At 48.7% G+C, this 15,791-nt stretch overlaps 1 protein-coding gene across 1 annotated transcript; it reads left to right on the top strand.

Annotated features, from left to right (window-relative positions):
* Positions 1-1,833: 1,833 nt before the first annotated feature.
* Positions 1,834-15,709, top strand: LOC128351073 (erythropoietin-like). The gene is made up of 5 exons (XM_053310196.1): positions 1,834-2,002; positions 2,563-2,690; positions 5,151-5,237; positions 10,416-10,580; positions 13,084-15,709. Exons 1-5 carry the CDS (start codon positions 1,990-1,992, stop codon positions 13,240-13,242), a joined length of 552 nt encoding a protein of 183 aa, XP_053166171.1. The 5' UTR covers positions 1,834-1,989; the 3' UTR covers positions 13,243-15,709.
* Positions 15,710-15,791: the final 82 nt, after the last annotated feature.

Below are 15,791 nucleotides of genomic sequence, written 5' to 3'. Positions count from 1 at the left end.
AGTGGCTTGTTGGGAGCTCTCCAGGGTACTGCAACCAGTCCCACCTTGTGGGCTGCTGATTTCGGGACAGGACCACTGTTGCCGCCCTTGGAGTGGACAGCACTGGACTAGATAGCACAGTGGCTCAGCTTGATATAAGGCAAGTAAGATCACTAAGGGGGAACATGGTAGAGGTCTATAAAAGTAGGCATGGTTTGGATAGAGTGGATAGAGAGAATCTCTCTCTCTCTCTCTCTCTCCTAACACTAGAACCAGGGGTTGTCCCATGAAACTGATTGCCAGAAAATTCAGGGCCGACAAAAAGAAGCACTTTCCCACACAATGCATAGGGCCTATGGAATTCTCTGCCACAGGATGTGGTGATGGCTGCTAGTTTGGATCACTTTAAAAGGGGCTTAGACAAATTCATGGAGGGCAGGACTATCAATGGCTACTAGTCCAGTGGCTACTGGCCACCTCTAGCCTCAGAGGCAAGATGCCTCTCGATCCCAGTTGCAGGGGAGCAACAGCAAGAGAGAAGGAATGCACTCAGCTCTTTCTGTCATCTTCAGCTGATACACCAGTTGCATCAGTTTCTTGAAATAAATGACCTCAGAACAGTAGTACATATGCTGGTAAGGTAACCTCCAGACTTGACTACGGCAACACACTCTATGTGGGGCTGCCTTTGTACGTAGTCCGGAAACCACACTTGGTCCAGAATGCGGCAGCCAGGTTGGTCTCTGGGTCATCTCGGAGAGACCGTGTGACTCCTATATTAAATGAACTATACTGGCTCCCAATAAGTTTCTGGGCAAAATACAAGGTCCTGGTTATAGCCTATAAAGCCCTAAGCAGCTTAGGCCCTGGGTATTTAAGAGAATGCCTTCTTCGCTGTGAACCACACCGCCCATTGAGATCATCAGGAGAGGTCCGTCTGCAGTTGCCACTGGCTCGTCTGGTGGCTACTCGGGGACAGGCCTTCTCCGTTGCCACCTTGAGACTCTGGAATGTGCTCCCTGCTTAAATGAACCTCCCCATCTCTGACAACTTTTAAAAAGTTGCCAGAGACATATTTATTCACCCAAGCTTTTTAACTAGACTTGTGATTTTCAAATTGTTTTAAGGTTTTAATTTATTTTAATTTGTTTTATGTTGCTGAAAACCTCCCAGAGACTGAAGTTTGGGCCCAGTCAAAACCAGTTTTACAAGTTAAAAGGCCACTAAAACAGTCAAGGATCGTTTTTTAAAAGCTCTCTAAAAAGATGGGCTTGAACATGGGACCTTTCGCACGCAGACCAAATGCACCACAGAGCTATGACCTCTAAGTCTAAGGCACTGCAGAGGGGGCAGACCCCCTTGAAAATCTCACACTTTCCCCCACTTTGCACCAGGTTGTTGTGGAGCCCTGTGCCCTTTTCAAGGGACATGCCTGTCTCTTTCTGCTGGACTCTTCAACACCAGCTGCAGGGGACCTGATTTAGGCTGGCCAGTGAACGCACAAGAGAGACTTTGGCTCAGCTGTAAGGAAGCCCAGCCTAAGAGAGAGTGGTGGATTCCCCATCCTTCCCTGACCCACGGGGACAGGTGCAGCAGGATGGAGCCCTTGATCCGCAGCGCAGAGGGCAGCCCTGCGGGCAGAGAGTGACAATGTCTGGTGGCTTGCTGGCAGTCCGCCGGCTAGCCAGGAATCGTCAGGGCTTGCCTCATCCAGCAGCTGGGAGCCAAGAAGGAAACGTCTGGACGCTGGGAGCCTTCCTGAAGGCTGGTACTCCATGCTGCAGGGCCCAAAGGTCAGCAGCAGCAGCAGCAGCACAACAGGAAGCCAGGCGACACTCATGCGTCAGGCTGGGAAGGATGCAGAGAGCCTCTCTGGAGCACAGGAGCCCCCTCGGCCGGCGTTCCACTCCGCAGGCCCCCTGCCTCAACTTTGGAACGAGCCAGATGGGAACTGGAGGGCAGCCACTGTCCCCGGACAGGAAGATGCTGTGACAAGCCAGCCAGCTTGGCATGGAGTTGAACCGTGAGTGTTGCTGGGTTAATAGAGATCCACCCCACCAGCATTCCTTCTTGGGCAGGACTCCTGGGTTCTCAAGTGAGACGTCAGCCTATGACTCTGTCTCCTGGAAGTTCTCTCCTCTATAATCCCTGGGATGGTCGTGGGTGGATGAGGGAAAGGCACTCTGCACATGCACTAGAAAATTTCAGGGTGTAGGGCCAGAATCGGGGCGGGCAGGCTATATTGTTGTTTTGCCGCATTTTGTCCCACCCCCAGGTTCATCCCCTGCTTGCCCCAACTGGGTACCACCAGGCGGCCCCACTCCATCCCACCAGGCTCCACCCATGCTCTGCCAAGCCCCGCCCTTTATTTCCCTGGCTCCGCCCCTGCCTCTCAGGGTCTGAGCCTCAGGAAATGTTGCAACCTAGCAGTTAATGGGCATGTTGGGGGCTGCCCAGCAGACCTTAAAGGGAAAGAAATGAAACAGATGGAGAACAAGAGGGCCTCTCCCAAACAGGACGATGAAGCTGTTGCGTTGGGTGCCAAACTCTTGGGGGGGTCTGTCCCTTTGCCTTCTCCCCCAGGGCTGCTTCTCTTCACTACATTCCTGCTTCACATAAAACCATCCAGGATGAGTCCCATGGGGCTGATCTGTGACCAGCGGCTCATCCAGAAGTACGTCCTTGAAGCCGTGGCTCTGGAGGACAAAGTGGTAAGTGTGGGCCTGGATCCTTTGCAGTGAAAGGTCTCTCTTTTGGTTTCTTGACCCTTGCTCCTCTCTGAAGGGGGTGTCTCCATGCAGGGCTGCCATATTTGTAATGGATGGGGGTCTTTTAGGAATAGCCTGCCATGAGCCACAGCTGGAAGAAGTAGGGAATAAGACCCTTGTGGGTACTGCAGACCTTCGCCTATCATGGCTGGCTGCAATACCTACCATTTACGCGTGGCTGGAGGCTCTTTTCTGCCTAATGCACTTTTCAATAAACTGACCTTAATGATACCTTGGCAAAAAATGCTGAAGAATGTTCAATAAGATGTTACATCTCCTACTTGAAAAATAGGGCTGTGCTTATGTAATGGAGGCATTGATGGGTACTTAGAAAAAAATCTGGGGTTCAGGTCCACAGGGCCAGAATCAGGCCCACAGCCTCCCCCGGTTTTGATTAATAATAATAATAATAATAATAATAATAATAATAATAATAATTCGATTTCTATACCACCCTTCCAGAAATGGCTCAGGGCGGTTTACAAAGAGAAACAACAAACAAATAAGATGGCTCCCTGTCCCCAAAGGGCTCACATTCTAAAAAGAAACATAAGACAGACACCAGCAACAGTCACTGGAAGTACTGTGCTGGGGGTGGATAGGGCCAGTTACTCTCCCCCTGCTAAATAAAGAGAATCACCATGGTAAAAGGTGCCTCTTTGCCCAGTTAGCAGGGCAATTAAGCTTTTTAATGCTCACGAAAGGAATCCAAAAATCTCTTCCCATTTTTGAAGCTGTTCATTATATAAGAACAGCCCTTCTGGATCAGGCCCAAGGCCTATCTGGCTGAGAATCCTGTTCCCCACTGTGGCCCACCAGAAGCCTCTGGGAAGCCCACAGCCAGGAGATGGAGGCAGAGGTGCAGCTAGGTAATTTGGGAGCCTGGACCTAAAAGCCTTTGGAGCCCCCCTCCCTGCAAGTTAAGCATCATTTTTTAACATGTAGGTTCTTGAGGGCACAGACCACACTGCCCAGGACAGGCTAAAGACGATTTGGGAACCCCAGGGGGTAGACCTCTGTCCCAAAGTCCAGGGGTAAGAGCACCTCTGGATGAAGGCACGCCCCCTCTCCTGCTGTTGCTCCCCTGCCAGAGGCATAGCTAGGGGAGAGGGGTCCCCTGTCCGCCCCTTTCCCCGGCAGACCCTCAGAGAAAGGGAGATAAACAAGAAAAGGGTGGAGCTGGGGGGGGTCTGGGTTCTCGGAACCCATCCGCTCAATTGTAGCTACACCCCTGTCCCCTGTCATTCAGAGACATCTCCAGTAAATCCTTGTTCAAGCCAATCTTTATTGCAGCTTGCCTAGGGAGCAAGAGGCTGCTGGTTCAAATCCCCGCCGGTCTGCTTCCCAGACTGTGCCTCGTAAATATACATTTGTAGTCCCCTAACCCCTGCTAACTTGGCAAAGAGGCACCTTTTAACATGGTGATTCTCTTTTATTGAGCAGGGGGAGAGTAACTGGCCCTGTCCACCCCCAGCAAAGTACCTCCAGTGACTGTTGCTGGTGTCTGTCTTATATTTCTTTTTAGATTGTGAGCCCTTTGGAGACAGGGATCCATTTTATTTATTTGTTATTTCTCTGTGTAAACTGCCCTGAGCCATTTTTGGAAGGGCAGTATAGAAATCAGATAGATAGATAGATAGATAGATAGATAGATAGATAGGGCAGCAGCAATATAGGAAGGCGCTGGAGGTGGATGCTCACTTCAGTGACAACGGCAAAGGCATCATCTCATACACTGCATGGGAGGTGGCCATGGTCAACCCCTCCTATATTCTACCAAGAAAGCCACATGGCTCTGTGGTCGCCAGGAGTCGACACCGACTCGACGACACAATATTTCCTTTCCTATGACTAGGTACATCCTTTTTCATCCCGGCATGTTTGGGCCAGGGACATTGCTAGGGTCCTATTAGGACTGGGTCTCTGGCCCACAGTACTTGCTTTATTTTCAGATTCCCCTCTTGTTTGCAGTGACCTCTTGTGGTGGACTGACCACCATGTGAAATTGGGAGTGTGGGTTACTGTGCATTAATATCTCACCCTCAGCATTTTTCTTGGTGGCAGCTGTTTTGCACAGTTTTTTAAAAACAGAATTTTGCAGGGAGTTAACACAGACACGGTTTCTACAGACACGGGACAGACACGTCACGGGAGTTAACAGACACGTTTTTTAAGCAGGGCGGGTTGCCTACCTCCTCCTGGGTGATTGCCATCACTTTCCACTGAGCCCGTCAGCCGGGTTGCCACCACTGGGCACAGGAAACCAAGCATTCATGGCTGCATGTACTCCTAGTTGTATTGCCCGTCAGGGGGGTGGGTGTGTGACTGTGTGAGGAAGCCGGAGGTGTGAATGAGCTAGCCTTGGCCCCCTCTCAACGCTTCCTTCCTGCCCTTTTTCTGCAGAGCCACTGTGGGGAGCTACCCTTGCTTCAGCAGCCCGTGCATTTGCCCCTGGTGGGTTTCAACCCCAGAGACTGGATGGCGAAGACGGTGAGTCAGGAGGACAAGATATATCTATCCTGATGGTGATTAGCTGTGATGTGGCATCCAGACAGGATTAGACAAACCCAAGGAAGACTGATCGATCACAGGCTAGTTGCTCTGCCAGCGGAACAAGAACCTCTGTTTCACAAACAGTAGACCACAATATCAAGTTAGGCCATCACTATCTATGAAATTCCCATTTTGTGGTGCGGGGGAGGGTGCGTTAGAATTAAAGTAGAGGGGTCCAGGTTCAAACCCACACACTATTATGAAGTTTCTTGGGTGACCCTGGGGCATTAAATTCTTATGGTTAAGAATATATACCGTTTTCAAGAAACACATTCCCATGTGGTTTCCTTTCCATGAAAAAAGGGATAAAATGGTTCCCTGTCCCAAAAGGATTCACAGTCTAAAAAGAAACATGAAGTCGGCATCAGCAGCCACCACTGGAGGGATGCTGTGCTGGGACTGGACAGGGACACTAAAAAATATAAGATAGCCTCTGCTGCTAGATATTCTCTGCTACTAAGTACAAGACAGCCAGCTCTTTAATGGGTGCTTCTTTGTCCACTTAGCAGAGGATAATTAGTCTCCCAGACTATGCGAAACATCTCTATCGGGCAGCAGCGATATAGGAAGATGCTGAAAGGCATCATCATCTCATACTGTGAGGGAGGAGGCAATGGTCAACCCCTCCTGTATTCTACCAAAGAAAAACCACAGGGCTCTGTGGGCAACAAGAGTCGGCACCGACTCGACGGCACACTTTACCTTTAATTATAAATATTAATAATGATGATGATGTGTGCTGCCCTGAGGACTGAACAGACATGACTTTAACAGTGTGTTGGAATCCTCCAACTGGGATTGCCCATGCCTCTTCTTTACATAATAATAAAAAGCAGTCACAGAGGGTGGGGTTTTGGGGTGGGGTGGAGTGTTTGTTTATCCAGTGAAATTTACCCTGCCCAAACTCCCCTGATTAGCTAAACTGACATATGCCCCATTCCCGGGATTCCAACACACTCTTAAAGCATGGACTCTCAAATGTTGTTGGACTACAACTCCCATCATTCCCAATCATCCCAGCCTGTCAGAATGCTGAACTCTACATCCTATACTATACTGTAAATTTGTGTGGGATAATGGGATCTCAGCCGCCTTGCTAAGAATGCTGACATTGTCCCTCTGGTGTGGAAACCAAGGTGGAGCTGAAATGGACAACTTCTTTTGACTCGCCCTGCTCCTATGACATGTAAAAATTAAGCAGGTGAAGCCTTTTCTGTTCCTTTTATCTCTCCAGACCAGGAAAAGCATCACCTGTTGAATTGCTGGGCTACTGGCTGTAGTGGTGTGCATTTATACCCCACCCTTCCAATACACTACTGCTCGAGGTGGCTCACAACATCAACAAAACAGATACAAGAGTGATACAGTGTCAAGTAAAAGATTAATCAAGTTATACAAGTTAAAAGACCAGACTAAAACCATATTGAAAACTACAAATTTTAAAAGTTTCAAATTAATAAAAAGCTAAAAACTGAGAATTAAAAAACCCCCAAGGAACTGCAGAACACACTGCTCAGCAGTGGTGTACAGCTAGGGCTTTTTAGTTTAGAAAAAAGATGACTGCAGGGAGACGTGATAAAGGTCTATAAAATCATGCATGGTGTGGAAAAAGAGGATAGAGAGAAATTCTTCTCCCTCTCACATAATACTAGAACCAGGGGTCATCCCATGAAATTGATTGCCAGGAAATGTAGGACCAACAAAAGGAGGTACTTTTTCACACAACACATAATCAACTTGTGGAATTCTCTGCCACAAGATGTGGTGACAGCCAACAACCTGGATGGCTTCATGGAGGAGAGGTCTATCAGTGACTACTAGTCAGAGGGCTACAGGCCACCTCCAGCCTCAAAGGCAGGATGCCTCTGAGTACTAGTTGCAGGGGAGTAATAGCAGGAGAGAGGGCATGCCCCCAACTCCTGTCTGTGGCTTCCAGTGGCATTTGGTGGGCCACTGTGTGAAACAGGATGCTGGACTAGATAGGCATTCTTGGGCCTGATCCAGCAGGGCTGTTCTTATGTTAAGTTCTTATGTAGTGAGTCCCCTGCTAACTGAGCAAAGAGGCACATTTTAAAAGTGGCAATTCTCTTTATTTAGGAGGGGGAGAGTGACTGGCCCTATCCATCCCCAGCACAACATCCCTCCAGTGGCTGTTGTTTTTTTTAGATTTGAGGACAGGGAACTATTTTATCGAGCTCTCTCTCTCTCTCTCTCTCTCTCTCTCTCTAAACAGCTTTGGGAATTTTTGTTGAAAAGTGGTATATAAATATTCATCATGATCGTATTTGTGATACATAGGGACACCTCAACAGTGTAGTTTGTGATTACCGTATATACCCGAGTATAAGCCGATCCGAATATAAGCTGAGGTACCTAATTTCACCTAAGAAACCAAAAAACTTATTGACTTGAGTATAAGCCTAGTGTGGGAAATGCAGCAGCTACTGGTGAGTTTCAATAATCAAAATAAATGCCAATAAAATTACATTAATTGAGACATTAGTGGGGTATATTGTGACCAGTATGTACTTTATTACAGAGGGACATTTTAGCACGGGCAGATAGATGACTCGAGTATAAGCCGAGGCTGATTTTTTCAGCATATTTTGGGTGCTGAAAAATTCGGCTTATACTCGAGTATATACGGTATGTAATCCACCCCAGTTCAAGATGGCGGACACATGAATGTTTGAGGTGCAAGTGGGCTAACTTGTGAATCGCCTAACTGATTTAAACTAAATTTGGTACAGTTGTAGTGAATGACACACAGGGACACCTCAACAGTGTAGTTTGTGATGATGTAATCCACCCCAATTCAAGATGGTAGTCATGTAAACATTTGAGGCGCAAGTGAGCTAACCTGTGGACCACCTGATTTGGACCAAATTTGGTGCAGTTGTAGTGAGTGACACAAAGGGACACCTCAACTGCATAGTTTGTGATGATGTCCTCCTCCCCAGTTCAAGATGGCAGACACGTGAATGTTTGAGGCACAAGAGGGTTAACTTGTGAACCACCTAACCAATTTGAACCAAATTTGTTAGAGCTGTAGGAAGACATAGAGATTGCACAAGGGTGTTGTTTGTAATGAATCCAAGATGGCGGACACATGAACGTTTGAGTTGCAAGTGGGAACTGATTTGGACCAAATTTGGTACAGTTGTAGTGAGACATAGGGACACCTCAAAGGCATAGTTTGTGAGGATGTCATCCACCTTGATTCAAGATGGCGGACGCATGAATGTTTGAGGTAGACATGGGCTAACTTGTGAACTGCCTCACTGATTTGAACCAAATTTAGTCCAGGTGTAGGGATAATGAAAGGAAATTAGGCAGATTAGTTCTTACCAGAACAACTTATTCATTAACACTTTTGTGGAGACTGGGGGAAAATATGAGTTCCTCTTGGAAAGCAAGAGCTGGCCAGCAGGTGGTGCTGTGAAAATCATGCAAGGACTTTGCTGGGTGTATGGGTAAGGTCATGCCAAGAATTAGCATGGAAGCATGCTGCAGCATGTGTACAGGGAGAGAGCTAGTGCTTAGAACTTGTGCAGAAGCTGCAAACATCCTACAAGACGAGTCCTCTAGTCTTGCAAGAGAATGATTAGCTGTGCCTTCATGTCTTCTTTTATTACATATGCCCCTGAAAAAAGTACATCAGTGAAACATGTTGGGTATACAAAGATTCCAAGATTTCTTGTTCATAATAAATCCCACATATTGTTCCACACTTTTATCCACTGCCTCTTTATACTGAGTCAGACTATTGGTTCCTCTTGCTCAGCACTGTCTGCACTGACCGGCAGCAACTGCCGGTTTTAAGAAGAGGGTCTTTCCAAGCCATACGTGGGGATGTAGGGTCGAACCTGGGCTTTTTGTATGCAAAGCAGATGCTTTACCACTGAGCTACAGCCACCATCCCGATATGAAGTCTTGTCATATCAGCATCTGGGGCTCTTTACCTTGGAAAAGAGGTGACTAAGGGGAGACATGATCAAAGTGTATAAAATCATGCATGGATTGGAGAGGGTGGACAGAGAGAAATTTTTCTCCCTCTCTCACAACACTAGAACCGGGGGGCACCCCATGAAACTGAAGGTCAGGAAATTTAGGACTGACAAGAGGAAGAACTTTTGTAGTGATGGCCACCACTAGGAGAGGAGAGCTAATCTTGTGGTAGCAAGCATGACTTGTCCCCTTAGCTAAGCAGGGTCCATCCTGGCTGCATATGAATGGGAGACTTGATGTCTGAGTACTGTATGAGATTCCCCTTAGGAGATGGAGCCGTTCTGGGAAGAGCAGAAGGTCCCGCATTCCCTCCCTGGCAGCATCTCCAAGATAGGGCTGAGAGAGACTCTTACCTACAACCTTGGAGAAGCTGATGCCAGCCTGTGTAGACAATACTGAGCTAGATGGACCAATGGTCTGACTCAGTATATGGCAGCTTCCTATGTTCACCTTGCATGGCTTTAAGAGGGGCTTGGACAGATTCATGGAGAGGACAAGTCTATCAATGGCTACTAATTTGGTGGCTGTGGGCCACCTCCAGCCTCAGTGGCAAGATGCCTCTCAATACCAGTTGCAGGGGAGCCACAGCAGGAGAGAGGGCATGCCCACACCTTTTGCCTGTGGACCTCTCAGAGGAATCTGGTGGGCCACTATGTGAAACCGTATGCTGGACTGGATGGGCCTTGGGCATGATTCAGCAGGGCTGTTCTTACGTTCTTATGTCAGACCATCAGTCCACCTAGCTCAGAACTGTATCCTCTGACTGGCAGGATTTTCAGTCCAGGGTTTTAGACAGAATTCTGTCTCAACCCTACTTGGAGATGCCGCCAGGGATTGAACCTGGGAACTTCTGCATGCAAATCCGGTGCTCAGCCCTTGAGCTACGACTCCCTTTCCTGGTCAGAAGCTGCCTTGTACTGAGCCAGACCATCGGCCCATCGAGCTCAGGACTGTATGCTCTAGCAGGGCTTCAGAGAGAGATTTATCGCAGCCTTACCTGGAGACAGCGGGGTGTCTGGGGCTGATCGGCCATAAAGAACCCGCCCTCCCAATAGCCTCTGTTAACGTGATGCTGGGGGGGTCATACAGTCCCTGTCTCTCTTTCAGAATCAGGCCAAAGGGCTGGAAGTCCTGCGTGACCTGGCCAAGCTGGTGGATGGCACGGCAGCTGCCCAGCGTGGACTGCAGCCGGGGTGCGCCTTTGCACTGCTGCAGCAGCTCTATGAGAAAGCCAGCACTTTCCTCCTGCAGCTACGGAACTTTGAGTGGCAGGTGAGAGACTCAGGGGTGGGGTGTTGGTTGCCGGCAGCTTCTCAGGACACCTGCTCCCCACATCCCCACCGTGGCCTCCCTCTTCTCCAGCCCCCTTAATGGGGGGGGGGGAGACAAGCCGGCCCCTCTTGGCACCCTGCCATGATGTGTGCTCGCTGGAGAATGATGTCAGCGCTCTGCACGCCTGGAAAGGAAAACGTAATTCCTGCATGTCCGACTGCTGTTAGATGTAGGAGGAATTGTTAATCATTAGAAAAACACAAGAAAAGCCCAAGGCCCATCCATTCTGGCAACCTGCCTCATGCAGTGGCTAGCCAGGTGCACCTGGGACAGAAGCCCCCGAACGGGGAAAAGAGGGAGACCACTCCTCCCTTGGTGTTCCCTGTGGGGGTTGTAGTTTTTATCCCCCAGTTAATTAGCACCGCACTAAAGAAGCTACCCACTGCAGTTACAGAGTAGAATGCAGAGTTTAGCTGGTGCAGCTATTTAGAGAAGACACATGGAGATTCTTCTAGAATCAAATACTAAGTAGATTTATCGTTGAAGTACACTTTGGATAGGAAAGACCTAATCCTAACCTATAGAACTACATAATGAATAGTTAGAGGGAGAGAGAGTTGCTTCCATCTGAGGGAAGGGAGGGATTCTGACTTAGCCCAGGAAATACCGGTAGAGTCATATCAGGGGTCATAGCATAGAGACAGTTCAGGGGCGGAGCCACCGTTGGGCAAACGGGTTCAAAGAACCCAGGCCGCCACCAATCAAGGGCTGCGAGTGCCCTAAGTGCTCCTGCTGTTGCTCCCCTGCAACTGGTATTGGGAGGCCTCGTGCCTCTGAGGCTAGAGGGGTACACAGGTACAGTCATTCACATGTTATGCTGAACACAGGTACAGAAGTACATTTCCTATCCTATCCGTACCATGCATCTAAAGGGCCTGTATTGAGGTTCACTTTTTAAATGAACACAGGTACAGTCATTCTCACAATCAAGTCTACAATTGTACGGACATCTGTACACTCCTACAGCATAATGTCTGAATCGGGCTACACTTTGTTGCCTAGAGTCATATCCCATGACTTATAGAAGCCTTCACAGTGGGAGGAAATCCTCAGAAATTGACAGCACTCTTGTAGAAGAGTCTTGTAGTCATTGGTGAAGACTCAGTGGGGAGTAGTAGGGGAGTCTGTGGGAAGTGTATTTGCAAGGGAGATCAGGGTGTGCTTGATCAGGGTCTGGGTTCTAGAGCAGCCTGGATTACTCAATTCCCTTTCCTCATTGTCACCAGTCACTTTTTACAGCATCTAACGTAATTCAGTTTTTGCATGACTTGAATACTGTTACACAAATGTTCTTTTAGAACTGGACCTTTTTTCGGGTGGGGGGGGCTGCACAGTTTGCATCCGGATGCACATCAATCAATCAACCAACCAATCAATCAATTTAACTGCATATCAATCAATCAATCAATCAAACAAACAAATTTGTAGACCCCCCCCCCAAACCTCCATCTCTGGGTGGTTAACACCAACATAAAGCAAATTTAAACAAAAATAAGAACACAGGAAGCTGCCGTATATTGAGTCAGATCATTGGTCTATCTAGCTCAATATTGTCTTCACAGACTGGCAGCAGCTTCTCCAAAGTTGCAGGCAGGAATCTCTCTCAGCCCTATCTTGGAGAAGCCAGGGAGGGAACTTGAAACCTTCCATCCAGTTTTTTTAAAAAGCCCTTTTGGTGTTGGTAGAAAGCCTAACCCTAACACAGAGCCAGACGAAAGGAAATGGAGCCTGTCAAAGGCTGGGCTTAAATTTAGTGACAGGGTTAAACCCCCCCCCCCGCCCCCAATGTATGTTCTACACTAGGGCTGAGTCCTAGAATATGGGAAGCATTAAGAAAGAGATGCCCTGAGTGTGTGCACAGAAGACTTGTATTTCACCACTGATTATCCGTACGCACTATTCCTGCACACCAAAGACTGGCATAGCTTAGGCCCTGGTGTAACCTGTAATACATGGAAGGCACACCGTGTCGTGACAGCTGGTCTTGTGGTGGCAAGCATGGATTGCCCTCTTTGCTAAGCAGAGCTCACCCTGGTTTGCATTTGAATGGGAGACTACGTGAGTGAGCCCTGAAAGAGATTCCCCTGAGGGGATGGGGCCTCTCTGGGAAGAGCCTCTGCCTGCTTGCATGCAGAAGGTTCCAAGTTCGCTCCCTGGCAGCACCTCCAGACAGAGAGCTGGATGATATTCCTGCATGTAACCTTGGAGAGACGCTGTTGCCAGTCTGGGTAGACAATCCTGAGCTGGGTGGACCAAGGGTCTGACTCGGTAGAAGGCAGCTTCCCAGGTCCCTATGTTTCTATCTGCTTTGCACCTGTTCAGGTCCTTGGTTCAATCCCGGGCAGTATCCCCAGGCAGGGCTGAGAAAGGCCCCTGTCTGAAACCTTGGAGAGCCACGGCCATGCTGTGTAGTCAAAACTGCGCGTTTCTCTTCTCACTTCAGGAGCAGGACTCCACCAGGCAGCCAGAAGAAGATTCCCAGTTAATTCCGGAGAGAAATCTTAGGACCATCTTCCAGACCTACAAGCAGCTTGTCCGGGGAAAGCTGCGCCTCCTCTTCCATGACCTGTGGAAAGACTCCTGTGGCGGAGATCACGGGTAGAGATGGCCCAATGCCCCCTGCTCATAGCATGTTGGCTCGGAAATTATCCAGTTACTCTCCCTGAAAATTGGGTAGCTTTCCAAACCCTTTCAAGGCTCAGAAAACCCTTCCCCACCAGCCCCCACCCTTCTACAGTCCTTCTACCCCTTTTACTTACTGATCATCAGAGGCAGCAAGCAGGAGTATTGGCAGTTTTGTCCACTTGTGTACAGTGCAGCACCATGCATTGGGTTTTTGTCTAGGGTTCTTTCTCTCAGCAGTCAAGGGAAAGGTGCAGTGGCTCCTGGGACTTGTAGACTTCCCAAGGGCATTGAAGCAGCCCTTGGGAAGACTACTAGTCCCAAGAGTCACCATGCCTTTCCTTTGACCTCCTGAAGGAAGAAAAAGAGCAGTTTGCTGCTGCATCATTGCACTTTACATGTAGGCAGAGAATCCATTGCTGACCAGTAAGTAAAGGGTAGGAACTGGGGCAAGGTGCAGAAGACATCTTGTAGAAGAGCAGAGAAGAATTTTGGGGACTTGGAGCTCAGATCTCCTTTGAGGTGAGCTTTGTTGAGCCTGAACTTTAAGAATGTCGGAGACCAGATGGGGCTACCAATTTTGCCCAGCGCCCTTCCCGTTTGACCCCCTCAAGGGGGCAGTGAGCGATGGTCCAAGCCATCACGGGAGAGGCGAGATGAATAGCAGGTCACCCAGTGGCCTGCAGGGCATAAGGCCAAAACTCCAGGAGAAAGAGACCCCAGTGGAAAAAGACAAGAATTGCGTGGCAGTGGAAGACAGAGGTTCCAGTCCTCCTCATCAAAGAACTGCTTGCTTTAGGCACCTGCAGGCAAGGCTTCCGGAGATGAGCAAGTCTGGCTGTGCTCTCAGGAGGACTTTCCCCACCCCATTCGTCTTCCTTTGGGGTGCCTGAGATGTTAGCAAATCCAGCAGGTTCTGTGCAGTTATTGGAAGCGTCAGCATTGCCAGCTTTCTTGAAACCTCCCTCACACTGGAGTCCACGGGCCTTCCTTCAGCTGCATGCCAGGAACAAGGAGAGGGCTTCCAAACAGCCATTAGGCCATACAGGGCTGCCGAGAGGATGTCCCAGGCTGAGCACAGAGCTTGTACGGGAGTGACCTTCTGCTCCTGTTCCCCCAGAGGTTTTCCAGGCGGTGCATGTTTAAAATGCACATGCCCTCACACAAGGGGAGCACTTCTTAGCAACCTGAAGGAACGGATGCCCAGAGTTTCTCTCAGCGAGCTACGGACTCCCCATGAATGCCATCTGCATCCTCCTGCCTGTGGGTCTGATTTTAGTGACAACCATAAAAACACATGTTGGCAGGAAACTGGTATGGAGGCCTGAACTTCAGAGGCAAAGCACAACGGATGTGTTTTATTTATTTGTATTCATTTTTGCTACTCACCGTATCCCAAAACTTGCATCAAGGTGTGAGAAAGGATTAGCAGAGTGTTGAAAAAAAGGACACAGAATTGGGTTGAAATGGGTGCAAAATTTGGCACACCTTATGGATGTTGTCCTGGCTTTGATTGCCCTTCTATACCCCCAGGCTTTCTCCGATGGGCTGGAGGTTTTCTTGGGACTATATATTGGCAAGGATCTTATAGATGTGGTGACTACCTGGATGGCTTTAAGAGGGGCTTAGATAAATTCATGGAGGAGGTCTATCAATGGCTACTAGTCTGGTGGCTATAGGCCACCTCCAACCTCAGAGGCACAATGCCACTAAATACCAGTTGCAGGGGAGCAACAGCAGGAGAGAGGGCATGCACATACCTCTTGCTCGTGGACTTCCCAGAGGCATCTGGTGGGCCACTGTGTGGAACAGGATGCTGGACTAGATGGGCATTTTTGGGCCTGATCCAGCAGGGCTGTTCTTATGATGTTTCTCAGCAGACTGCAGCAGGAAACATCTCAGTGCTGGGTAAACTCATGTGGATATATGGCATCGTCCTTACCATGAGTGACAGCATAACTCTCATTTCTCTTAAGGCTGGAAATCTAAGAATTTCTGGGCTTATCCACTGACAGGGGTTTCCACCTGTGGGTCCACAGATGATGTTGGAATACAACTCCCATCATCCCCTGCCACAGTGGCTGAGGCCTGGAGGTGATGGGAGTTGTATTGCTCTGGGGACCCACAGTTGGGAATGCTGGCAATAACTACGGCAAAATATTTATGCAATGTTTTTCAACAAATGTTCTCAAAGCAGTTTAACCCTTGCAGTAAGGGGCTGGAAAGTCAGGTGTGAGCCACTGTGACAGGTGGGCAGGGGGAGAAGCATAATTCTCTGCGGTTCAGCCTGTCTGACACTGATGGTTCACCTCAAGAGGACTTCTGAGGCAACCTGACTGAATGCCTGTTGATAAGCCTGCAAACTGGTTATTTCAGATGTGATGGGCCTCGACCCCAATTCTTATTGTCAATGGGGTTGTATATTTAATAATTATTTTGTCTCTACAGCTGGTTATTGTGTGTATGGATGACTGTGGTCTTATGAAAATATACATGAAAAGAACCCATCACTCAGCCAGCTTGAGGCAG

Source organism: Hemicordylus capensis, chromosome 3 (assembly GCF_027244095.1).
Source record: "Hemicordylus capensis ecotype Gifberg chromosome 3, rHemCap1.1.pri, whole genome shotgun sequence".
NCBI lineage: Eukaryota > Metazoa > Chordata > Lepidosauria > Squamata > Cordylidae > Hemicordylus > Hemicordylus capensis.
Note: the sequence above shows the minus strand (reverse complement) of the source record. Positions and strands in the feature narration are given on the sequence as shown.

Coding starts and splice junctions, on each gene's coding strand:
- LOC128351073 (XM_053310196.1), top strand. Junction 2,691..5,150: donor TGGCTCTGGAGGACAAAGTG/GTAAGTGTGGGC, acceptor CTTTTTCTGCAG/AGCCACTGTGGGGAGCTACC. Junction 5,238..10,415: donor GAGACTGGATGGCGAAGACG/GTGAGTCAGGAG, acceptor TCTCTCTTTCAG/AATCAGGCCAAAGGGCTGGA.